The following is a 27,260-nucleotide window of genomic DNA, read 5'->3' on the forward strand; positions in this document are numbered from 1 at the left end:
GAGTGGCATCTTCTATATACTATTCAGGGAGCAAATGTCTCCCCGAAAGTTGTGCTGAACTAAAGGGAAGCTTTCAAAGAAGTAGCCATGTTAGTCTTAACAGCATAAAAATAAGGAGAAGGGGGGGAAAGGGAATTCCTGCATGGCAGGGGGTTGGACCGGATGGCCCTTGTGTTCTCTTCTAACTCTATGATTCTAACACTTTTATAGTCCCACTTCTTTGGATGCAGGACAAATGCTCAGGTATAAAGCATACGTTGATCATAAATGTGGGTGTGTTGTGTGCCTTTAGGTTGTTTCTGATCTATGGTGTCCCTAAGGCATACCTATCATGGGGTTTTCTTGGGAAGATTTCTTCAGAGAAGGTTTGCTGTTGCCATCCTCTGAAGCTGAGAGAGTGTGACTTGCCTAAGGTCACCCAGTGGATTTCAGGTTGCCTTCAAGTTGTTTCCAACTAATGGTGACCCTCTCATGTGGTTTTCTTGGCAAGTTTATTCAGAGAGGGTTTGTCATTCCTATCCTCTGAGGCTGAGAGATTGTGACTTGTCCAAGGTAACCCAGTGGGTTTCCAGGGCCAAGTTGGGAATTGAACCCTGGTCTCCAGAGTCATGGTAACACAAAAACCACTACGCCACGCTGGATCTCTAATGCTAGAATAACATTATCTCTAATTGATAATAAATGTTTAGACAATAGCTGTAATCAATAATAAACGGTCCGGTGTAAAGCATATTTTTCAGGTGTAAAGCATGTTTTTTGAGATCCAGCATGACAAAGTGATATTTAGTCTTGGACTGCAACTCTAGAAGATCAGAATTCAATTCCTAATTTCGGCTTGAAACCCACTGGGTGACCTTGGGCAAGTCACACTCTCTCGGCCTCAGAGGAAGGCATTGGCAAACTTCCTCTGAACAAATCGTGGTAAGAAAACCCCTTGATAGGGATAGGGATAACAAACCAAAGCAAAAACCTGGATGGGCATTTGTCACAGGGAGGGCTTTGATGGTGTCTTCCTGCATGGCAAAAGGGGGTTCGATTGGATGTCCCTTTAGATCTCTTCCGATTCTAGGATTCTAGGATCCTGTGATTCATATTTACACATTTGGAGGAGGGATTTGCGTCTTTCTGGATTCCTTTTTTAAAAATAAGGAGAAAAAGAAAATGAAATATGATAGAACCTTTAAGACTAAGTGGTTTTCAATTTTGCATGAGGTCTTGTGGCTATAAACCCACTTCTTTGGATGCAAAGCATATTTTCATCGTCATGGAAAATAGGGATAGCTAGAGAGTATGCATCTTGGAATCTCTTAAGTCCTTCAGCACAACTCTATGGTCAATTTGCAGCAGAGTTGTGCTGGAGGACCTTGAGAGTCCTAGAGAGCACATATGAATCAAACCTGGAAATGATCAAATCTGCAAAAATCAAACCCACAAATGTAGAGGGCTGTTGTCATCGTCGTCGCCACCACCACCACCATCACCATCAGGACCCTTTTTATACAGTGGGCTCTTGGTATCAACTGGGGTTTGGTTCCATGAGCCCCCATGGATTCCAACATCCATGGATGCTCAAGTCTCATTAAGTGCAATTGCACACTAAAGGCACCCCTTAGATAAAATCCCCAAATCATGGTTTGCTTTTGGGATATTTGTTGCAGGGAGGGAGGATATTTCCAAGCCATGGATGTTGGAATCCATGGATGCAGAATCTGTGGTTAAGGAGGGCCGAATGTACAGTGCTTAGTCCACTCTTTGGACAAATATAGTGGACCCTGGGTATCCACTGAGGCTTGGTTCCAGGACCCCCTGTGGATACCAAAATCCATAGATGTTCAAGGCCCATTGAATACAATTGTATGGTAAAATGAATCATGGAATCATAAAACCATAGAGTTGGAAGAGACCATATCGACCATCCAGTCCAAGCCCCTGCCTTGCAGGACAGAATCAAAATTCAAAATGACCTGAATAGATTAGAAAGCTGGGCCACAACTAACAAAATGAACTTCAACAGGGAGAAATGTAAGCTATTGCACTTAGGTAGAAAAAATGAAAGGCATAGATATAGGATGGGGGACCCCTGGCTTAAGGAGACTTATATGTGTGAAAGGGATCTAGGAGTCCTAGTAGACCACAAGTGGAAGATGAGTCAACAGTGCTATGCGTCAGCTAAAAAAGCCAATGCGATCCTAGGCTGCATCAATAGATGTATAGTGCCTAGATCAGTCATAGTGCCACTCTATTGTACTTTGGTCAGGCCTCACCTGGAATAACTGTGTGTCCAGTTCTGTTGAGAAACTGGAGCATGTCCAAAGGAGGGCGACTAAAATGGTGAAGGGTCTGGAAACCCTGCTTTATGAGGAAAGACTTAGGGAGCTGGGAATGTTTAGCCTGGAGAAGAGATGGTTGAGAGGTGATATGATAGCCCTGTTCAAGTATTTGAAGGGATGTCATATTGAGGAGGGAGCAAGCTTGTGTTCTGCTGCTTCAGAGAATAGGACACAATGGAGCAATGGATGCAAAGTAGAGGAAAAGCGATTCTAGCTCAACATTAGGAGGAACTTCCTGACAGTAAGAGTTGTTGGACAGTGGAACACACTTCTTCCTCAGAGAGTGTTGGAGTCTCCTCCTTTGGAGGTTTTTAAACAGAGGTTGGATGGCCACCTGTTGGGGATGGTTTGATTGTGAATTCCTGCATGGCAGAATGGGGTTGGACTAGATGGCCCTTAAGGTCCCTTCCAACTCTATGACTCAATAACACAGAATCAAACATCCCTGACAGATGGCCATCCAGCCTCTGGAGGTCAAAGATCAGAAATGATTGGAAGGCACAAAATAACAACACAAAATAAAGCAAACCTCTACATTTCTTCCCCATCTCTCCCAAATTCTATCTAAAAACGGTGGCTTTTTTTTAAGGAAAAGAAACTGGTGTTGGTTCACTTACCTCTTAGAAAGGGGGGGGGGGGAGGGTTGTGTTGTGAAGATAAATTAGTTAATGTTTGCAAAATGTGTTGAACATGGGAGAAGGAGATAAAAGCACGCTCTCCTTATTATGCAGATTGCCGGCAGCTTTGGAGAGATGCCAACCCATCCTCCACCATCTCCTTTATTTCCTTTCCCAGCTGCCCATTTTTCTTTGCTTCCCCTCTTGGGAAAGATCCTTGTCCCTGGGATGCACAAACAATATGCATCGCCCATCGTCCACACACACCCTCATCCATGAAACCTGTCCCAAGTCTCCAACTCCTGGAAGGGGACGTCTGTGTTTTCTTATGGCACAGTAAAAGAGCAAGAGTCAAATCTCTCTGCTGTCTTTTTGGGCAGGTGCAAATTTCAATTGCTGCAGAAGTCCCCTGGGAGTTGAATCTTTAATGGGAATGTCAGAGATGCAAGAAATCTTTGTATTGTTATTATAATTCGGCTCAAGATGTCTTCGGGACTGGGATGGCTTGTATACAAACTACTAAAAAACAGTATTGGGGCCTGTAAAAAGGACATTGCTGGGGAGAAAAACTGTTGCAAATTTCTATCCTTTGGTTGCAGTCCACCTATTAGCATAAGACAAAGTTGTTGTTGGAGATGTTTATGCGATTGCTGTAGAACAGGGGTAGGCAACCTGCGGCCCGCGGGCCAAATGCGGCCCGGCAAGGCCTTGGGACCGGCCCCAGCCCGGTCCTGCCGCCGATTGCCGCCAGGGCCTTTGGGGGGCAATTGTCTATAGAAGCCTCAGAAACATGCATTTATATTAACATTTTTTTAAAAATTAGCAAATTTTTTCGCGTGTCCTCCATTTTTAAAAAAAAGTGTCTTCCATTTGAAAATTTTGTCCTACATTTGTCCCGGTTTATTTATATATTTAATTTTTTTTAGAAATTTTAATTATTTATTTTTTGGCTTCGGCCCCCCAGTTGTTTGGGGGACAGCAACCCGGCCCCCGGCTCAAAAAGGTTGCCCACCCCTGCTGTAGAATAACAGAGTTGGAAGAGATCTCTAGGGCCATGAAATCCATAGACGGCACTCAAGTCCAGAAGAAGGCAACCAAAATGGTCAAAAGTCTGGAAACCAATCCTTGTGAAGAACAACTTGGGGAGGTTGAGCTTGGAGGAGCAAAGACTGGGAGATGATGTGATGGACATAATAAAATAAATAAAATAATAAAAATTTTATTTATATACCGCCCTTCCCATGATCAGGGCGGTGAACAACACATTACAATACACAACCATATACAATACATTAAAACCAACTATTAAAAATGCTAAAATCCCATCAACCAGCTACCATTGCTGTCGGAATGGGGGAGACTAGCTGGAGCTTGTGTCAGGGAATGCCAAACGGAACAGGAAGGTTTTCAATTCCTTCCTGAATTGGGCCAGGGAGGTGGCCGAGCGGAGCTCTATGGGCAGCGTGTTCCAGAGGGTCGGGGCGATTATGGTATATGCCCTCCTTGTCGTGGAGGCTAATCTAGCCCCCGGGACCCTCAGTAGTTGCTGCCCAGATGTTCTGAGTGTGCGGGGCGGAATGTATGGGGAGAGGCGGTCCTCAAGGTATCCTGGGCCCAAGCCATGTAGGGCTTTATAGGTTATAACCAACACCTTGTATTGTGCCCGGAAGCGAATAGGCAGCCAATGCAGATCTTTGAGTACAGGTGTAATATGACTGGCCCTGGAAGTACCAGTGACCAGTCTGGCTGCCATATTCTGTACCATCTGTAGCTTCCGGGTGTGGTACAAGGGTTGCCCCATGTAGAGCGCATTGCAGAAATCCAATCGAAAGGTTACCAGAGCGTGTACTACCGTTTCAAGGTCCCTCTGGGCCAGGTATGGGCGCAGCTGGCGAATAAGCCGAAGCTGATAACAGGTGCTCTTGACCGTCGCATTCACCTGAGCTGTAAGGTGAAGCGACGAGTCAGGAAGCACCCCCAGACTGCGCACGGAGTCCTTCACAGGAAGCGTGATCCCGTTCAGGACAGGTGGAATCACCGCCATTCCTGGACCAGGGGAACCTATCACAAGTACCTCCGTTTTCTCTGGATTCAGACTGAGACATCTTTAAATACCTTTAAAGTCATGACTCTATCCTACACAATCCTGGGATTTGTAGTTTTGTGAGCACTCTTTGGCAGCGAAAGCTGAAGACCTTGTAACACTACAGATCCCAGGAATCCATAGGATGGAGCTTCAGCACTTGAAGTGGTGTCCAGATGCATTATTTCTGTGTTGTAGATGAACCCTTGGACATCAACAGTTGGATTCAGATTAAAAGAAAACAAATTATACCTAAAGATTAGGAAAAACATATTTACTTTAAGAGCTGTTCAAAAGTGGAACAGACTACCTGAGAAGGTAGTGTACTCTCCATCTTGAAGGTCTTTAAACAGAGGTTGGATGAGCATCTTTCAGAGTGATTTAGTTGTAGATTCCTGCATGGCAAGGGATTGAACTGGGTTGCCCTTGTGGTCCCTTCCAAGTCTATGATTCTCATATTCCCTCAAGTTGACTCTGGGTGCATCTTTACTGTAGAAATAATGCAGTTTGACCCCAGCTTGACTGCCATGGTCCCATCCTACAGAACCTGGGATTTGTAGTTTTGTAAGCCACAGCATATTATGCAAGACAAATTCATGGCATATCAGTCAGCACAGAAAAATGGCAGGATTAACACAGTCCTGACAATATTATTAAGTATATTTTCTGCACAGTTTATTGCTCCCCAATGGTAGCACACAGAGAAAGGTCCACTGGCTGATCTCAATATTCCAGCAGGTATATATAGGGATATATACCCTACTCACTTCCATGGCAGCATTCTCTGAAGATGCCAGCCACAGATGCTGGTGAAATGTCAGGAACAAACTCTTCTAGAACATGGCCACAGAGCCCGAAAAAGAAGGCCATGAAAGCCTTCGACTTCATATACTGTATAGGGAAAGTTGCATTTTCAAGCTCTCAAGCTGATGCACTGGAGTTGAGGAACTATTGCTTTCATTTACAGTAAGAAATACAGAGAACAGAGAAGTGCTACAGCAGAAAACAGAGAACAGAATGCTTTTCAAAACAGGAGCTGAGATGGGTGGTTTGATTACTGACTTCCTCCTTTCAGACGAAAGCACTCTGAAATCTCATTATTTGTGGTTTGTCCTGTGCAAAACTGTAAATACCTACTGCTGAATCAATGAGGCCTAATTCCAAAAGAGAAGAAATAGATTGGGACAAGGTCACATCAAGATCGCACTAAATACTGGACCCGTTCCTTTGCCGCAGTTGATGTAATAAAGCGGCACTTTTGAGTCCTGAATTGCTGCACTTCCGTAAGGGATACACCATGTTGTTTGGATTAGAAACGGGATAAGCTTAGACTTGTCATAAATCCGAGATAATGAGGATATTAAAGCAGCTTTAAGAGATCATAAGAGGCAAGGACTGGGGTGAATAGAAAGCAAAGATTTCATTAAGGAATCAGATTAAAGGCGCTTGGGGTGTTGCAGGAGAAGAAGAATCAATTTCGCATTTTGGAGAAGGAGGCAAAGGATGGGATGGTGGGCAGGGAAGAAATTAGAAGCCTTGTACAGTTCACCCATGGGGAAGATAATGAAATGAATGGGAGCAGAAAGTGGAGGCAATAGTCCAGCCCTGAGTGACCGATGCTGAAGCGTATCGATTTAAAACAGCTTGACTGGGCTCTATGCAAAGTTGTTGTGCTGTGCCTTCAAGTTGTTTCCAACTGATGTCAAACCTAAGGTGAATCTGTCATGGGGATTTCTTGGCAAGTTTTGCTCGGGGCATTTTTGCCGTTGCCTTCCTTAGAGGCTGAGAAAGTGTGACCAGCCGAAGGCCACCCAATGGCTTTCCATGGCTGAGCAGGGATTTGAACCAAGTATTCCTGGAGTCCTTGTCCAATACTTGAACTACCCATATATACTTGTCTATAAGGTGCTATACCAGTGATGGCGTGCCGGAAGTGGCACTTTGGGGCATTTCCTCAGGCACGGGGCGAGGGGGAAGGTGGAAGAGGCACGCGCTGTTCCTCCCCCTCCCTGCCTTTTCCTGGCCTCCAGCCATCTGTCTCTCGGAGACAGCTGGAAGCCAGAAAAGGGCACTCCGGAGAAGGAGCCAGAGGAGTGCGCCTCTGGCTCCTCCTCACAGCCTTTTCCCAGCCCCCAGCTGCCTCTTCAAGAGAGTTAGAGGCTGGGAAAAGGGCGGGGAGAGGAGGAGTGAACGGCGCGCGCCAGTGCCGCCTCAGGGAGCTTTGCCTGCCTCCAGCTGTCTCTGGAAAGACAGCCGGAAGCAGGGAAAGGTCCGTGGGGAGGGAGGCAGGGGCCCTCCCCATCTCCCTCCTTCCCAACTTACCTTTCCCTGCCCTCCAAGTGCCCCAAACAGGGCACCTAGAAGGCAGGGAAAGGTCCGTGGGGAGGGAGGCAGGGGCCCTCCCCATCTCCCTCCTTCCCAACTTACCTTTCCCTGCCCTCCAAGTGCCCCAAACAGGGCACCTAGAAGGCAGGGAAAGGTCCGTGGGGAGGGAGGCAGGGTCCCTGCCATTCCTATTCTTCCCCTTTTTCCTTTCTTTAGAGAGCCCTTTGGGGTGAAGAAAGGTCCGGGAAGAGGAGGACTGGGGCCCTGCCCATGGCTCCTCCCCCTCACAGGCCTTTGCTGACCTCCAGCTGTCTCTGAGAGACAGCTGGGGCCCGGGAAAAAGGCAGGGGAAGAGCCCCGCCCAGAGGGTGGAAGCTCCACCCACAGAGGGTGGAAGCCACACCCCTGGGCCAGAAGCCCCGCCTCAGCATGCAGCCCCATCCCAGGGGGCAGAAGCCCCGCCCCCTGGCACACGAACCTAAAAAGGTTTGCCATCACTGGGCTATACAGACAGGCAGTTAAAAGCCGCCTGTCTTTGCCCCTGGTCAGCGCTGCAGCAGGCACACACTGTGGCACCGACCTGCTTAAAAAAAAGAAGTACGCTAGGCACCTTTTTTAAAGGGGTGCCATAATGGGGCTCACTTGCCATGATGACGCCCCTTTCGTGGAGCGCTGTTTGGGCGCTCTGACGCCTGTTCGTCATCATGGCATGCCCCGTAAGGATGGGTGCGTGCCAAGATGGAGCATGGGTGGCGAAGATAGGGCAGGGCAAATGTGGACACCCAGCCCTATCTAGCCCTTCTTTCAGCCCCAGGCCTGCACAAAGTGCTGGACTGTTTAGGGCCTAAGTCTAAAAATGTATGCCCACAAATAGACCCCAAAATCCCAGGTCAACTTATTTACGGGTCAATACAGTAATGTGATAGCAACTCTTTCAGATTTCCCCATGAGGTGCAGAGGGGAGCTTATTTCTTTCTGGAGCCAAGCAAAAAGAGTCCTGGGTGATAGACAGATTGATATTGCTGTTTGTTTAAGAATCTCTCTCCCACCAGCTGAAATGATGAAGCAAAAACCCTCTCTGGCCACACACACATATACATACACTAAAGGAGCCTCCAAGTTTTACCCTCAACCTATCCACAGGTCATGGCAAAATCCATAATTTTGGCCCCAAAACCTGATCTCGCCTTATACATGAGGTCGACTTATAGTTGAGTATATACGGTATTATGTCAGTTCTACTATTATGTGAAATGAGTTGCTCACTGGCTTTTCCATTCTCTAGATGAGATCCTACATCAAGGGTGCATGATGTGGATCTTTGTGTATGGAATTATGAGCTGAATTATGTTACACAACCTTTGTGTGGAAATCACGGTTGAATGTGCATATGCATGTGTGCAGTGGTTTGGGTACCCTCAACAAACTACAAATCTCAGGATTCTCTAGGATGGGGCCAGTTGAAGAGCTGCCTGTTGCGTCTCTGGGTGAGTCCAGTTTAGAAAACATACTCCAGAACCTCAACTCACAGAGAGAGATACTGGGACTCCTCCATAGACATTTCTGATGGTGGTCCTTTTCTTTCTTTGTTTGTTTGGTTGTTGTTGTTGTTGTTAACTGCCCTTGAGTTGATCCGGACCCATGGCGACCCTGTGGATGAGACATCTCCAAGACCTCCTGTTCTCTGTCGCTCTGCTTAAATCCTGCAGATTCATACTTGTGACCTCCTTAATAGAGTCCACCCATCTAGCATGTGCTCTTCCTCTCTTTCTACCTCACCCCACATTTCCCAGCATTATTGTCTTTTCCAACAAGTCATGTCTTATGATGTGTCCAAAGTATGATGGTCTAAGCAATCTTGTTCCCCATCGCCATGTATGGATGTGAGAGCTGGACAAAGCTGCCAGCTTCTTTCTTCCAGTTAGTCTCAAAGGTGCTACAAGATCTCTCCACATACTGATTCTACAGATTAAGACAGCTATATCTTTGAAGCCTAAGGTGGGTTATAAACCGCCGCTTTGCGGCGATCTGCTGCTGCCACTGTTTGCTTTGTGAGGGAGCCGCTGCAGCCAAACCGCGCGGCTCCGATACGGAGCAAAAAAGAAGCTCCAAAATGGAGCTTCTTTCCGCGGCGCAGCTATGACGCCACGAGGCGCTGCTGGCGCACTCACAACGTCATAGGCGCTGCAACACGTCTGGACGCTATGCGTCCAAGACGTAAACATGGCGGCGGCCGTCTGGAATGGCCGCCGCCGAAAAATACGTAGTGACTATGTATTAGGGTTAGGGGGGTGCAGAAGCACTGCACCTTCCTAACCCTAATACGTAGTCACTACGTATTTTTTGGTGGTCTGTAACCCGCCTAAGTCTTGTCAGTTTGGCTTCCAATGAGAGTTCAGACTTGATTTGGTCCAGGTCCCATTTGTTTGTCTTCTTGTCCATCAGTATCTTCAACACTTCTCCAGCATCACATCTCCAATGAGTTGATTTTCTTCTCATTCAGTTTCTTCATTGTCCAGCTCTCGCATCCATACGTGGCGATGGGGAACACGATTGCTTGTACAATTCTAACTTTAGTGTCAGTTGTGTATCTTTACACTTTAGGATTTTGTCTAGTTCTTCCATAGCTGCCCTTCCTATTCCTCATCGTCTTCTGATTTCTTGATGGCAGTCTCCATTCTGATCAGTATTTGATCCAAGGTACCCTTTTATACCAAGGTTAAAATAAATAGGAAGGTAACTTCTTTTAGACATAGGACCTTATAACACTAGAGGAAACCCGCTGAGAAACGGGATTTAAAGTAGATTTAAAGGAGAAAAAACCCCGTAAATGCAGGAAGTTTATCACATGGCATTTAGCCAGAACAGCAATAATGCAAAAATAAAGCAGATTTCGAGGGGACAAAAATGGCAGCTTTTTACTTTTGAACTTCCCAAAAATAAACAGCTGCCGTTTGTGTCCCTTTTACGTTCGCTTTATTTTTGTGTTATTTCACTTTTGGAGAAATGCAGGTGAAAAATCTCCCGCATTTGCGCTTTTTTTCTACATTCAAAATCCCATTTCTGTTCAGGATTCCTCTAGTGTAATAAGGTCCATAGGAGCATCCAGCTTTAACTCAAGAAAGAAGCAATAGAGATAGGGCTGCAAATGACCACTGACCATAAATGCCATTTGTGTGTGCAGCAGGGTTTTCAGAAACATCCACTTTCCCTTTAGTTTGGAGAGTTCAAGACTTTGTGCGCTGTTGCACTGAAATAAAATCGCTAGCAATTGCAAAAGAGGGAAAACACGACCGAGGCTGCTATAAATGGACTCCCTCGAGCATCCTTTTTCTCTGAGTACTTTGTCTGGTCTACTTCTCCCCCGTGCAATTGATGGAGAGTTCATTTCTCACCTTGTCTTCTCACTTGCAAAACATTGTGGGGGTGTTTTGCAGCTTGCTGCTTTTTCTGTGCCTCTGTGAATCATCCCTTTAGAAGCACCAGCAGCATCTCCAAGCCAATACTGTCTGTCAAGAGTGGGACGTATGTTCATCTGCTAAAAATGGCTGTCCCAGAAATATCATGTTATTCTTCTTCTCTGCCCCACTTGCCAGTTTGGAGCCCAGGCAAAAACAGTGATTTGTCAGGTTACGCGTTTACATTTCTCACCAAGATAGTATGCCAAGGGAAGGAGAGACCATGGCTTAGTGATAAGAGTGCATCTGTCTCTTCAGACAGATGCAAATTATTATTTGTGTTTTCATACAGTGACATTTCAGGAAAATAACCACGTCAGAGTTTACTGTAGCTCACGGTGTGTGCTGTATTTTTAAACTTGATTTCATATAACATGTTCGATGGCATTTTAATTCTTTTTTTGCATCAGGATTTTAACTTTATCTAGTTTTAGCCTTGGGGTAAGCTGCCCTGGGTCCCCTCCTGTGAGCAAGGCAGGATAGAAAGGAAATGAAATAAGTAACTTTGGTGGATCCAGGGGGCTGATTTTGACTAAAAATAAGCAAGAAACGAAAGGGTAAGCAGGAGAAGTCCACTTGTGGTTTGGAAAAAGGAATTATGTTTTGATGTTGAATAGAGTAGGGACTATGTGAGTTTAAAAAGTGCATTTCAGGTCTTGGAAGTTTCTAGGTGAAGGGCCTTCCTTCCTTCCTCCTTGTTCCTTGTTATGCAAAACATGAAGCATCCAAGTATTTGTCTATGTATTTATGAGAAGACTTCTGTCCTGCCCTTCATCATAGGATCTCAGGGTGGCATGCAGTTGAAAACATTTCCAGATTAAGACAGAAATAATTTGAACAAGATAAAAACTTAGTAAATGTAACACCAGTTAAAACCACTGTGAAAGCAGCAGTTAAAACTACAGTACTTTTAAAACTACAGTGGGCCCTTGGTGTCCTCTGGGGTTTGGTTCCAAGACCGTCTGCGGATACCAAAATCCAGGGATGCTCCAGTCCCATTAAAAACAATGGCATAGTAAAATGGTGTCCCTTTTATAAAATGGCAAAATCAAGGTTTGCTTTTGGTGGTGGGAATTGGTGGGTATTTTCAAACCATGGTTAATATGGGGGTCATTTCTTCAGGTATCAAGGTCCCAAGTCATTTCGAGCAGTGGTTCTCAAATGGTGGGATAGGAACCCGGGGGGATAAGGTGGGTGCGACCTTTGGAGGAGAATATTTTCAAGCTGTGGATGGTTGGATGTGAGGATGCAGAATCCATGGATACGAAGGGGTGACTGTAAATGAACACTGCTGGCTCACTGAATTGAGGGTCTCCTTTCTGTTCCAGGTGTGTGCGGCTGCTGCGGAGCACTGCGTCCCCGTTACAAGAGGCTGGTGGACAACATTTTTCCTGAAGATCCAGAGGTAGACTAAACTTCTTGGTTAAATCTTGATTTGTAAATCTGGACCTTAATGGGTTAGAAAGCTGGGCCAAAACTAACAAAGTGAATTTCAACAAGGAGAAATGTAAGGTACTGCACTTAGAGCAGAAAGGTGAAATGCACAGATATAGGATGAGGGAACAACTAGGTTGATGACAAATCATCTTTTTGCAGGACCTGTTCTTTCTAAGCATGAGGCATGAGAGGAATGAGGAGAGTTGTGCATCCATGTTATGCATGGGTTTTTCTTTCTTCATTTCCTCTGTTGATTGCTTTGAAGCTGCCATCATCCCATGGAACAGTGTTTTTATCATCCTTTCATTCAGCTGGCATTGTGGGGCGGTGGAGTAATTCCAGCCCTCCATAAGACTTTGCTTGGTATCAAAACTTGGCACGCATCACTGCTATATTGGCTCATATAGGGAGATACTGGCTGCCATCCTGTTGGTTACTTTCATCTAAAGTAGACCCATTCAATCAACTGTTGAATGGTGAGTCAACACCTATGTAGGTCATGCTGATTCAGTGGATCTACTCTAGACAAAACAACAGTAAATATGTGTTCATCCCTAGTTGTCTGGGCTGTTGTGCTGCTATCAATCATGTTAGATCAGCTAAATAAAGAATATGAAATTTTAATTGTTCTAAGGAGATACGAATTGACCAATCTTAATGCTCAGAAGAACAGACTAACAGATGAGTGCACTGCTAAGCTAGTTTTTATTTCACAAAATCTCATGCTTCTCAATCGGTCACAAGTAGTCAAGAGAAAATGGGAAAGGTTGCCTGTACCCACAGATTCACACTCAGCCTTTAGTGAAATAAGCTCTCTGACCAGTTATACTGAATCATAGAATGACACAGCTAGCCTTTCTGCCATGCAAGAAGACACAATCAAAGGCTTGGACATGAGCTGTAAAGGGCTTTATGGATCATGACCAGCAATTTGGATTCTGCCCAGAAAAGGACCAGTAGCACATTTTCTTTCTTTTTCAGGACGGGCTGGTAAAGACCAACATGGAAAAGCTGACCTTCTATGCCCTCTCTGCTCCCGAGAAGCTGGACCGCATTGGTGCTTATTTGTCAGAGAAATTGATCAGAGATGTCAGCAGACATCGATATGGGTAAGGAGTGCTACTCTGCAATCTCCTCAGGGATGGATTTAATGCAAGGGTGGGCAACTGAAATGGATCTGGGGCCAGCATCTTCCCATGGGAGGCTAGGATGGCTCCCTCTTTGCAATCCTTCCATGGCCAATTCAAGAGTTTTCTATTATGGCTGGCTTTTAGGAATTGGCTGGAATGAGTTTTTCTTAGTGGACTGTTTTGTTAATTTTTATCCTTTGTTTTAATGGCTTCTTAGGATGACACTAAAAGACATAGCTGTGTTAGCCTGAAAAATAGCAGTAGTATTTATATTTCTATACTGCTTATCAGTGAACTCATCACTCTCTAAGTGTGTAAGCCAATTGCCCCCAAGAAGCTGAGTATGCATTTTACTGACCTACAAAAGGATGGAATAATAATAATAATAATAAAATTTTTATTTATATGCCGCCCTTCCTACGATCAGGGCGGCTCACAACAGTTTAAAATATACAAAGTACACAGTTACAAAATTAAAATCAAACAACAGACAAAAACCCCATAGCCCAACCTCTTGGCCACGGAAGAGGAGGGAGGCCCATAGGATATTTATTCGGGGAATGCCTGTTGGAATAGGAAGGTTTTAAGATCTGAGGTAAGGCTGAGTCAACCTTGGAGACCTGGGATCGAACTCACAACATTGTGGCTGCAGGGTTCCTTGCCTAAGAAAACCCTGATCCCTGTTCAGAAAAGGGAAAATGGAGTAAATATGGAGCCCTGGTGGCACAGTGGTTAAATGCCAGTACTGCAGCCACAATGTTGTGAGTGTGTATCCATGGGGGTTCTGATCTGGACCCCCTTGCAGATGCCAAAAAACCATGGGACCTCAAGCCCCATGATTTGTAATGGCTTGCATGCACCACCATTAGGGGCAGTGGGGCTTGCCATCTGCGGATGCTCAAATCTGTGGATGGCAAGTTCACAGTTACACACACATACACATATAACATACACATATGTTATCTTAAGCAGGTAAAGGGGTCTTATTCATAGAATCATAGAATCGTACAGTTGGAAGAGACTACAAGGCCCATCCAGTCCAACCCCCTGTCATGCAGGAACTCTCAATCAAAGCATCCCCGACAGATTGTTAGTCTCAAAGGTGCTACAGGATCCCTTGGCAAGCCCCATTGGCCCTAATGGGGGTGTGTACACGCGACTGCGCACCACCATTAAAAACCACAGGGCTTGAGGTCTCGTGGTTTTTGGCGTCCGCGAGTGGGGGCTGGAACGGAACCCCCATGGATACTAAGGGCCAACTGTAATTTATTCTGTATTGGTTTTGTATGCGTTTTATTCTTTATATAAGAATATAATATATAATATGGCGCAGTGGTTCAATGCCTGTCCTGCAGCCACTCACTCAAAACCATAAGGTTGCGAGTTCAAGACCAGCAAAAGGGCTCAAGCTTGACTCAGGCTTGCATCCTTCCAAGGACGGAGCTGAAATGAGGACCCAGATTGTTGGGGGCAAATTAGCTTACAGTTGTAAACTGCTTAGATACTGCTTAGGCGGTATGAAGAGGTATATAAATGAAGCTTGTTTGTTTGTTTATATTAATCTGTTTTCCTATTTTGTCAGCTGCCTTGAATCCCAGATCAACCCCCATATCCACAGAACCAATATCACTGGTTTACGTTATCCACAGCTGAAAAAATAGGGATACATACCACAGAGTTGTGCTGAAAAATGCCTGGAGATGTCTCTAGGTCCTCCAATGCAACTCAATGGTATGTTTGTACTAGAAATCCTTTATTTTAATAGGGTTTGCTATTATTGATGGTTTCTGGGATTTGTACTAAGCCGAGGAACTGAATACTCACGGATATGAGGATCGGCCTGTATTGGGGGGAGGGGGGGGAAGCAGGACATAAAGAAAGAAAATAGTAGCAGTGACAACAACGATAACATAATAACAGTTCAGAGGAGATGCTCTGCATCCAGTTTAAAAGGTGACTTGCCTCAGGGTCCCACCCATGGTCTTTGCTAGTGGCCTATACTAGTGCTCAAAACATGTGAGACAAACAAGATGACCTCCTATCACAGGATAACAAATATGATTTAATAGGCATCAAAATAACCTGTGGGAAGAGTTTCATGAATGGAACACATTAATAGGGGATATAACCTATTCCAAAGAAATAGACCAAACAGGAAAGGAGGAGGAACATTATACACCAGGGCTTTGTACACATGTGAGGAGATCCATGACTTATAGCATGCAATACAGGTTGCTGCCTCTGGTTTTAATTTTCCAATGCATTCCTTACTTCTCAGGTTGAGGTGACCTTTCTCTGCATGCTTCCTTCTCCTTCACAAGCCTATAAACATTGGCATAACGCACTAACAAAATTCTGGTCTGAATAAGATGTGCAACAGAATTCTGGCCTGGGCTAGATGCCTGAAGAAAGTGCAGCCAATGGGCCACAAATGTGCCAATTTTGTGGCCTCTGAAATCCTCCCATTTAAGCAGGGTTTTTTGTTTGCATTTGTTCTTGTTTTTGTAACTAGGGTTGTGGGGATAAGTGTAAGGGGATGCATGTTTATGTGTTGTTAGTGTTGTAGTGGTGTTTTATACGTATCGTATATGTACTAGTTTGCATACATGTTATTTGTACAGGTTGTTTTTAATGTGTATTTGTTATTTGTATTATGCATGCTCTCTTTTCTTTCTTATTTTAAGGTTTTGAAAATTAATACAATATTTTATCAGAAACCTTCTCATTTAAAAAATAAAAAACAAAAACCTTTCCCCTGTGGAAATACTACCTTTTTTAATGACCAAAAGGTGAGCCATTTTGGCTAATATACATCTGGAAAAAACAACAGTATTTAAGACATGGATGGGCAAGTGTTGGCAGGGTTGACAAGGTGAGACAGGGGTGCAAATCCCCTATTCACCCACCCAAACATAGTTGTCCACTCCCAGCTCACTCTCTAGAAGATAAAGACATTCTGTAGCTGGTGCAAAAAAACCCCCAAACCTCAATTCCTTTGCAATGCTACTTTCTCAGCTCAGCTGGCTTTCTGTTTTTGGCTCAGCTTTGTGGCCGCCTCGATTCTATATCTGCCTCTGCTCCCTTTCTTCCGACACCTGCTTTTCCCTGTATTTTTTGCAAGTCCAGCTGCTCTGCTAATGAGGCCGTGGGTGTTTGATTGGCACAGTGCTTGGCACCTTCTCGGGTTGTTGCTGTCATGGCAGATAAATTGCCACTTCAGTGAGAAATGTTGGGTGAACTCCGGATGGAATGTGGCTTTCCAGTGGCTCTGGGTAGGCATTCCTTTATGGCCTTGCCAACGCAAACTGGACAATGCAAATATCCCTTTGTCTCTTTTCCGTACGCTTTTGTGCTTTGATGGTGGCATTTGTCTGCCAGCACATGAAAGAGGAGAGCCAGAAGCAAATCTATGAAGCATACAGAGACGGGAGATACTTCAAAGCTGAAAAAATCTCAGCTTTCATCAGAGCTGACAGTCCCTTCAAAGTCATGGCAGAGGTTCAGTGTTCAAAGGACTTTTAATGAGGCTTTGCTCACAGTGTGCAAAGGAGACCCACCAGAGATGATGGCTTGATGTTGGAGGCAAAGATTTCTAGGCGGAGGGAGGTGAATGGCCCATGCATTTCTCCCTCGGATTTCAGGGGGTTGGGGGGCACCACTTAAATCCCTTCAGGGGTGTATCCATACTACACAGTTGCAGCAGATTCTAGTCTATGGAATCACGGTATTTGTAGTTTGGGGAAGGATTATCATAAAATCCTAGAGTTGGAAGAGACCTCCAGGGCCATCCAGTTCAACCCCATTTTGCCATGCAGGAAGACAAAACAAACAAACAAGCTTCATTTATATACCGCTTCATTCTGCCTAAGCAGTGTCTAAGCAGTTTACAACTGTAAGCTAATTTGCCCCCAACAGTCTGGGTATTCATTTGAGCTCCCTCCTCGGAAGGATGCAAGCCTGAGTCAAGCTTGAGCCCTTTTGCTGGTCTTGAACTGGCAACCTTGTGGTTTTGAGTGAGTGGCTGCAGTACAGGCATTTAACCACTGTGCCACCAGGGCTCCTGTTACAATCCAAACACTCCTGACAGGTGGCCATCCAGCCTCAATTTAAGAACCTTCAAAAAGGAAACTCTGCCACCCTCCAAGGAGTGTCTTCAACAGTCAAACAGATTTGACCATCAAGAAGTTCTTCCTAATGTTTAGGGTGAATCTCTTTTCCTATACAATGCACCCGTGTCATATGTGGACATGCCTTATGCGACTTTCTGCATACGCTGAAAGCTGCGCTGGGAAAAGGGGCAGCATGCCCCATAAGGGGTAATGGTGCGTGCGCCCATGGCACACACACACCACCATGGCACCACATGCATGAGCCCCATTCATTTAAATGGGGCTCGAGCATACGTGGAATTCCCCTTATGCAGAGGGTACGGAACAGATCCCGCACGTAAGGGAAGGGCAGACTGTAGTGTGAATCCACTGTTCTGCATTTTAGGGACTTGACAGGCAACCCCTTTTAGCGCTGAATCGGGGCAGTGCAGCCCTGATTTCTCCTTTTTGTGGTGCAAAAAAGAGCTGCAAAAAGCGGCTCCTTTTGCACCTTGGAAAGGGCATTACAGCCAATTGTGCATGGCTTTTCCACACTCCTTTGGCACTGTGCCATGTAGATGCAGCACCAGAGGAGCACTGTGATGCTATGTGCCATGTGGAGCAGTGTGCGGCGTTACGCTGGGCTGGGAGCGGAGCCGGTTCATGCGTCATGTGGGTGCCATGCCCTGACTTTGCCCTCAGGCTGGCCTTAATGGCGGTCTGTTGAGCCTCACAGTCTCTGAAACAGCAGAAAACAAGTTTGCTCCATCCTCAGTATTAATCCTAGACTTTGAAGATGCCCCCAAGGGTCATCCAGTCCACCCCCTTTTGCCAGCAGAAAACAAGCTTGCCCCATCCTCGATATGACATCCCTTCAAATATTTTAAATCGGCTATCATGTCCCCTCTTAGCCTTCTCTTCTCTAGGGAGCTGGGTGTGTTTCACCTGGAGAAGAGAAGGTTAGTTCAAGAGAATGGACCATTATTGACTATATATTTAATTTGCAGCTTATAACTGGAGAATTGGAGAAGGGAGTTATCATGCAGCCTCGGCCATGAAACCCACTGGGTGACCTTTGGCAAGTCACACTCTCTCAGCCTCAGGGGAGGCAATGGCAAAACCACCTCTGGACAAATCTTGTCAAGAAAACCCCGTGATAACTTTGCCTTGGGGTTGCCGTAAATCGGAAAAAAACTTGAAGGCACACGAGAACATTCTGCTTCCTCTTTTTTTGTAGATAGTGGTGGCAGTTTTCTTTTTTGGATAGGGAATGTTTCAGATTTATATATTTGTTTGTTTAATATGCTGCTCACTAAAGCACATTTGGAGATATTTGGGGGGCAATCTCTGAGACTTGGGGTACCCTGGGGTTGGAAAACAATCCTGGCCACACTTTGCCTATTCTAAAGAAACAGAGAAAGATATACGAGGGTCATTCAATAAATACTTAGCCTACAAAAGAAAAACAAAAATTTTGGAAAAGTGGCAATTTATTTTTCAACATAGTCTCCTTTTAGCTTGATGCGCTTGGCCCAGTGAGGCTCCAACTTTTTCAACCCGTCTGAAAAATACGTTTTCCTGAGGTCTGCAAAATAGACCTCTGTGGCGGCGATGACCTCCTCATTTGACCCAAATCTATTCCCGGCGAGTGACTTTTTCAGGTTTGGAAACAAAAAGAAGTCATAAGGGGCCAAATCTGGGGAATATGGTGGATGGGGCAGCAATTCGTAGCCCAATTCGACCAATTTGGCCATGACCGTGGAGGTGTGAGCTGGCACGTTGTCGTGGTGGAACAGCACCCATCGCACCGACAGCTTTCTCATGCCCAGTTCTTCGTGTAAAATACGATCCACCATTCCTTCTGCAATGCCTACAGTCTCAGCTATCTCGCGAACCTTCAATCGGCAGTCTGCCAACACGAGATCGTGGATTTTTTTTTACATTTTCCTGCGTAGTAGCCGTTTTCGGGGCACCTGGGCGTGGCTCATCAAAAACCGACTTGCGGCCATGAACAAACTCATTGAACCAATTCTTGATGGTCGCCATCGAAGGAGAAGAGTCACCGTACACAGCATCCAAGCGCTCTTTGATTTCGCTGCGCGTTTTCTCTTCGAAAAACAAGAATCGAATCACCAAACGATATTGCTCTTTTTCCATTTTTGTAAAACCGACCGAAACGCTCGCTTCCAAAGGCTATCAAAACAAAACAAATGAAGGGAATTGACTGAAACTTTGACAGTAGGCTTCTAAAAGAATGTACTGCACAATGGTAAAACTCTTTTGTAACAGCAGCACCATCGGGCAGTGAGGCTAAGTACTTGTTGAGTGACCCTCGTAATTCAGCCTCTTTAAAGACCGGCAGTGGTGTATTTATCTTGAAAAGAGGCCAGATTTCCGAATGAGCGCTCCATTTCTTTTTCTCCCTGGTCTTCTGACAGGTGATTTCTTTTTCCCTTTTGGCTCGCTTGAACCCCAAGAAAAGTGCAAGGCACTGCGTCTTCCATTGACGTCAATTGCAGCGTCTGGGGAACAGAGCATGGGTCCCCCTGGTCTTTGTTAAATGGAAGCCCAAGTTTATTTGTTTGCGTTTCTGCCCCTCTGGGGAATTTTGCTCTCAGTTTACACATTTCTGTCTTTCATTTTGAGCATCCAAGACAAAGGCTCAATGTCACCCCAGGGCTCAGGTTTTGCAAAATGCTGTGAATATAGTTTATCTTCCCTCATGCTACTACTGAGACCAAGAAAATGTGCAACTTTGCTTGCAGGTTGTTTTGATTGTGCAGGTTGAGTTTCCCTTACCTGAAATACTTGGGACCAGAAGTGTTTTGAATTTTGGAATACACAGTGAGAGCTCTTGGTGATGGGTCCCAAGTCTAAACCTGAAATTCGTTTTATGTTTCGTAGAGACAGCGTGGTGTAGTGGTTTGAATGTTAGACTATGACTCTGGAGACCAGGGTTCAAATCCTGCCTCAGCCACGGGAACCCACTTGGTGACCTTGGGCAAGTCACATTCCCTCAGATGCAGAGGATGTCCATGGCAAACCTATCAAGAAACCTGCCACGAAAACCCCATAATAGAACCATAGAATCATAGTCCAACCCCCTTCTGCCATGCAGGAACTCTTGATCAAAGCATCCCCGACAGATGACCATCCAGCCTCTGTTTAAAGACCTCCAAGGAAGGAGACTCCAACACTCTCTGAGATAGCAGCACCTTCCACTGTTGAACAGCTCTTACTGTAGGAAGTTCTTCCTAATGTTGAGCTGGAATCTCTTTTTCTGTAATTTGAATCCATTGCTCCATTGACCTATTCTCTGGAGGAGCAGAAAACAAGCTTGTTCCCTCCTCAATGTGACATCCTTTCAAATATTTAAACAGGGCTATCATATCACCTCTTAACCTTCTCTTCTCCAGGCTAAACATCCCCAGCTCCCTGAGTCGTTCCTCATAGGGCTTCATGGTTTTCAGACCCTTTATCATTTTAGTCACCCTCCTTTGGTCTCAACATCCCCAAAACTGGACACAGTATTATTCCAGGTGAGGCCTGACCAGAGCAGAATAGAGTAGCATTATTACTTCCCTTGATCTATACTTCTGTTGATGCAGTCTAGAATTGCATTGGCCTTTTTAGCTGCCGCGTCATACTGTAGGCTCACGTTCAGCTTGTTATCTACTAGGAATCCTAGATCCCTTTCACATGGAGTCTCCTTAAGCCAGGTGTCCCCCATCTTATATCTCTGCATTTCATTTTTTCTACCTAAGTTCAGTACCTTAGGTTTGTCTTGGATTCACCATAAGTCCAAAATGACTTGGAGGCACACAACCACAACAAAAGATAAAGAAATTCTGTAGCTGTGTGCCTTCCACTTTACTCAGGATTAAAATGAGGCATATATCTCATAGTAAGTCCAAAGTACAACAGTTTGAGTTCAGGAAAGTTCAGGCTTGATGTGCTCCGAGAGCCATTTTATCCCTACCTGGTATCCATAGAATTCTTCTCCAGCGCCAGGTTTCAAAAGACTTTTAAAATAATAAAAGCAGTCTGCAACCCTGCATTTTTACAGACTGGGATGCAATGATTAATCTTCAGCAGCTCCTTGTAAAAAGTTGTGCTTTAAATTGCAGCCACAACGTTGTGAGTTTGATCCCAAGGAGAGCTCCAAGCTTGACTCAGCCTTCCATCCTTTCATAGGTCAGTTAAATATATACCCAGCTTGTTGGGGGCAATTGGCTTACAGATTGTAAACCAGTTAGAGAGTGCTGAGTTAACTGATAAGTAGTATACGTATGTAAATGCTGTTGCTAAATTGACACTGGAATCAAACCATCGTTGATCCAAGGCCAAGGGGGATGTTTTGCAGCTCCTACCTGGAAAGTCTTCAGTTGGAAAAGTTTGGTTTATTACCTGCACTGAAAACTGCAGAGTCTAAATTGAAAATCTGGCAGGAAGGGTGCAGAAACAGTGATAAGGAGCACCTCTTCATCTATACACACACACACACACACACACACACACACACACAGAGAGAGAGAGAGAGAGAGAGAGAGAGAGAGAGAGAGAGACCTTGTTATCAGCTGGGGTTTGGTTCCAGGATTCCCCATGGATAACAAAATCCGTGGATGCTCAAGTCCCATTAAATATAAAGGCAGACCAAAATGGTGTCCCTTAAATAAAATGGAAAATCAAGGGTTGCTATTAAGAATTTATACTTTTTTTGAAAATTTTCAAGCCATGGATGCTTGAATCGTGGATAAAAAAATCCGTGCATAAGGACGGTTGACCACACACACACACACACACACACACACACACACACTCCTTACAGGTTTGCTGGAAGACACTGAATTTTCTGCCTATCCCTCTCCTGCCACCAACTGTATGGATCTCAATTTTCCCAAACACTGCCATCAAATATTATAACTATTATTATTATTATTATTATTGTTGTTGTTTCTTTCCTGCTTCTCATCAAGGGTTGAGGCGAGGTACAACATGTTAAAATACAAAATGCAATTTTAAAAAAACAGACGCATAAAACCAACAATTAAAATGCAATACTATAAAACAAAGTATACTCATTTAATACATTCTTCAAAATATACCAATTCAAAGTCATGTTTAAGGGCTCTCCTTTATCCCCACCCCTGACACCAAGGTGAGGACTCCCATCTTCCCACCGCTGTGACTTTCTTTTGTCTTCTGTCTCCGCCGGACACCCCCCCCCTCTTTATTAACTGCTGCCACCACAGACGTTGCGTCTGAACTCATTTTTCCAATACGTAGCGTTCCTGGAGGCAAAAGCACATAATGCAAAAATAATGATGTATTTTTATGATTTATTAAACAGAATTTGAATGTAGCATGACAGGTTAATTATTTAATACATATAAGTCGCATCTGAAGCCTCTCTCGCATGCTTATCTCCTAGCTAACTCTGATTCTACAGCTGCTGCTACACTGGAGTATTAATGCAGGTTGACACCACTTTAACTGTCATGGCTTCATTCGATTGGATTTGTAGTTTGCTGTGGCACCAAAGCTTCCTGACAGAGAAGGCGAAATATCTCATGAAACTACGAACACCAGGATTCCATCACATTGATCCACGGTGGTGAAAGCGGAGTCAAACTGAATTAAGTCTACAGTGTAGATGTAGCCTAAGTATTTTAACCTCTCAAGCTCCTAAACCTCACTGACTAACTCCTAATCCCTGCAGACGCCTAATCCAAATTTTGCAAACTCAACCCATACTCATCCCTGACTGTCACGAGCCTTTTGCAAAATCTCCGCAGATATTCCACCAGTCTCCACTCACTCCCAACATTGCATTTTCCCTGAAAGATCCTTACCTTATAACATCCATGCATGGTGCACACATAACGGTTGTTGTTGTTGTTCTTGTGTACCTTCAAGTCATTTCTGACTTATGGCGACCCTAAGGCAAACCTATCATGAGGTTTTCTTGGCATATTTCTTCAGTAGGAGACTGCAGTTGCCATGCTGTGAGGCTGAGAATATGTGACTTGCCCAAGGGTAGTGGGTTTCGAACCCTGCTCTCCAGAGTTGTAGGCTCAGACCACTATATAACGTTGGCTCCTCACATACATAACTACAATCATCTTAATATCTAATAAATGAAACAACATTGATAAATGAACCCCCATCCTATATATATGTGAATTGAAAAGTGAATTGCATATATATATATGCAATTCACTTTTCCTGCCTAAGTGCAGTATCTTACATTTCTCCCTGTTGACGTTCATTTTGTTAGCTTTGGCTCAGCTTTCTAGTCTATTAAAGTCATTTTGAATTTTGATCCACTCCTCTGGGATATTAGCTATTCCTCCTAATTTGGTGTCATCTACAAATTTGATAAGCGTGCCCTCTATTCTTTCATCCAAGTCATTGATAAAGATGTTGAATAGCACTGGACCCAGGACAGAGCCCTGTGGGACCCAACTGGTCACTTCCCTCCAGGATGAAAAGGAGCCATTGTTGAGCACCCTTTGGCTTCGGCCGGTCAACCAGTTACAAATCCATGTAACAGTTGCCTTGTCTAGTCCGCATTTCACTAGTTTGTTTGCAAGAATCTCATGGGGGACCTTGTCAAAGGCCTTACTGAAATCAAGATAGGCTATGTCTACCGCATTCCCTCCATCTACCAAGCTGGTAATTTTCTCATTTGTGGCACCCCCACTGTGGAATGTCCTCTCCTTAGAGACCCTTGGTTTCTCCATCTTTCTCTCTCAACCTCCCATTCTCTTTCTTTCTCCTCTTCTCCAGGTATGTCTGCATTGCAATGGAAGCCTTGGATCAGTTGCTGATGGCTTGCCATTGCCAAAGCATAAACCTTTTTGTGGAAAGCTTCTTGAAAATGGTGGCTAAGCTCCTAGAGTCGGAGAAGCCCGATCTGCAAATCCTGGGCACCAACTCGGTGAGAGTTAATCAATCAGTCAACCAACTAATTCATTGATTATGTCCCAACTTTCTCCCAGTGTGAGGTGTAGTGGTTTGAGTGTTGGACTGGGAATTCAGAGAGACCAGAGTTCAAATCCCCGCTTAGCTGTGGCAAACCATTGGGGCTGCATCTGCACAGCAGAAGGAATGGAGTTGGACACCACTTTAACTGCCTTGGTTCAGTGCCATGGGAACGCTAGAAACTTCTAGGTTCTCCAGCACAACTCTATGGTCAACTTCTAGCAGAGTTGTGCTGGAGGACCAAGAGATTCCTTGAAAGAACATATTAATCAAAACCACAAATAATCAAAGCCACAAAAGTCAAAGCCACAAATGTGGAGGGCCAGCTGTATATCTCAGTCCACTTTCCCCCCTAGAAAGTCTTGGGGCTGTACAAAATGTTCTGGCATTTGCAAAGAGAAGATATTTTGAGCTGCTCTTTGTCTGCTCTTTGAATGTCTGGCGCCAGACCAAAGCCCAGACAATGAGGACCAGTGATATAGTTCTTTTAAAAAAGGAACGTGCCGCGGGCTGCTTGGAGCCTTCCGTGGACCTCATTAAAAACCACAAGTTCTAAGATAACTCCTTCTGCCCATGCTTTGGTTTCAGCTCATGCCAACCCTTAACCTTGCAGCAAGAGGGATCAAAGGGGATGGAGGGTATAGTTTAGATAGACTATAGCCATAGAAGAGAGGGGCAAAATCATGTTGAATTCGGCTGCAATGGAATAAAGCAGGTTTGGGGACGTTCAGGCTGGAAAAGAGAGGATAGAGAAGTGGCACAGTATTATTTTTATTAGAGTCAACCTTCCTTGTTCACAGAATTTTTTTATCCATGGATTCAAGCATGAAAATATATATTTTTTAAAATATAACTTCAAAAAAGCAAACTATGATTTTGTCATTTTATATCACCATTTTACCATGCCATTGTAACTAATTGGACTTGAGCATCCATGGATTTTGCTATCCACAGGGAATCTTGAAACGAAAACCCACCGATACCAAGGGGCCACTGTATTTATTGATTTATTGGATATATATCCTGACTTTCCCCCCAAATGGGATTCAGGCAACATATCCTGGATTTCTTCTTTCTTTTTCCTTCCTCTGAGGCTGAGAGAGTATGACGTTCTCAAGGTAATCCAGTGGGGTTTCCATGGCTAATCAGGGATTTGAACCCGGGTCTCTCGGAGTCCTACTCCAACACTCAGAACACTAGAACATATTCTCTGTTATACTATCTTCTTCTTGTTATGTATATTCAAGTCCACTCCAACCTAGGGCAACCCTATCCTAGAGTTGTCTTGGCAAGATTTCTTCAGAAGAGGTTTACCATCTTTGCTTTTCTCTTAGGCTGTATCTGCACTGCAGCATTAGTGCAGTTTGACACCACTTTAGCTGCTGATGGCTCAATGCTATGGAATTCTGGGAGTGGTACTTTTATGCAATATTTAGCCTTTTCTGTTAGAGAGCACGGGTGCCACAACAAACTGCAAATCCCAGGATTCCACTCAGTGGCACTCAAAGCAGAGTCAAACTGCATTAATTCTGCAGTGCAGATGGAGCTTGAGTCTGAGAGGTTACAGCTTCCTTATAGTTTTGATGGGTGAATGAGGATTCGAACCAAGGTCTCCCAAAGCCCTAGTCCAACATTCAAACCATTTCACCATGTTGCCAGTCTAATACACTATAACCTTCTTTATATAATAATAATAATAATAATAATAATAATAATAATAATAGGTTTTATTTATATACCGCCCAATCACTGGGAATCCGAGCGGTTTACAATAGAGGGGATAACAGACAGTTCCCTGCCCACAGGCTTACAATCTAAAAGACACGACACAAAAGGAGAAGGGAATGGTGAGGGAGGGAGGGAATCAGGTCCAGCATTCCTCTCTCCCTCTGAGGCCTGGACCAAGGCAGATGGACCGGAGGGAGGGCTCTTCTTCTTCAGGCTAGCCCTGGTGGAACTGGGCCAGCCTATTCTCTCCCTCACAGGCAGAAAGATGACAGTTAGGGAGGGAGGAGCATATATATCTGAACGTCTGTGTTAGATAAAAAACGGAGCATACTTGATCTCTTCTGCTCCAGAGAATAAGACCCAATGGATTCAAACTGCAAAAAAAGGACATTTTGGCCAAACCTTAGGAAGAATTTCTTAGTGGTAAGAACTGTTCACAGACTCCTTTGGAACTGTAGAATTGTAGTTTTAATACGATAGTTTATTAAAGTTATTCTTCAGTGCCATGAATGATTGATTTTTCACTGTATTTCCTTTTAATTCATGCTTTAAATCCTCTCCAGTGTGAGAAAGGCGGAAAGTAAATTAAAATAAATGAGGGTTTCGACTCAGTGCTTGGTTTGAATACAGCAGCTTATTTGATTTTCTTTTTAAAATGTTCTTCAGTATTTGAAATGATTGGGGTTACTTGAGCTCTGTTTTGTTTTAGGCCAGGTTGCAAGCTCCCTTGGGTCATGAGCTATGGGCAAGTCAGGCATATATAAAATAGAATAATATTAGTCAATATGATGGGTTAATATGATGCCAGCCTTTCCCCTCTCCTCATTCTTGAATGCCTTGCTGCATGCATTGCTCTCCCCTCCTCTTTTCTTGGCAGCAAAAATCCTTGCAAGTCTGTGCAAAAAATTTCCAGGGCCGCATCTCCACTTCAGAAATAATGCAGTTTGAAACCACTTGAACTGTTATTAATGAATGCTATGGAATTCAGAAATTTGTAGGTTTTCTTTCTTTTCTTTCTTTTATTCAGAATGTCAGCCAGTGCACACAAATACACAAACATGCACATCAATAAAGTATTAT

The 27,260-nt window shown here is 44.4% G+C and overlaps 1 protein-coding gene across 5 annotated transcripts in view; it reads left to right on the forward strand.

The window, feature by feature from the left end:
* LOC149310323 (protein EFR3 homolog B) overlaps positions 1-27,260 on the forward strand; it is a 136,123-nt gene that overhangs the window by 62,337 nt on the left and 46,526 nt on the right. For all 5 annotated transcript variants that reach the window (XM_089528723.1, XM_089528724.1, XM_089528725.1 and 2 more), the window contains 3 exons: positions 12,142-12,218; positions 13,232-13,359; positions 24,258-24,408. In XM_089528723.1, the coding sequence (XP_089384849.1) occupies positions 12,142-12,218; positions 13,232-13,359; positions 24,258-24,408 (356 nt within the window). The remainder of the gene's footprint in view (positions 1-12,141; positions 12,219-13,231; positions 13,360-24,257; positions 24,409-27,260) is intronic.

Source organism: Sceloporus occidentalis, unplaced genomic scaffold, assembly GCF_023333645.1.
Source record: "Sceloporus occidentalis isolate IW3139 unplaced genomic scaffold, rSceOcc1.0.p SCAF_6, whole genome shotgun sequence".
Taxonomy (NCBI): Eukaryota; Metazoa; Chordata; class Lepidosauria; order Squamata; family Phrynosomatidae; genus Sceloporus; species Sceloporus occidentalis.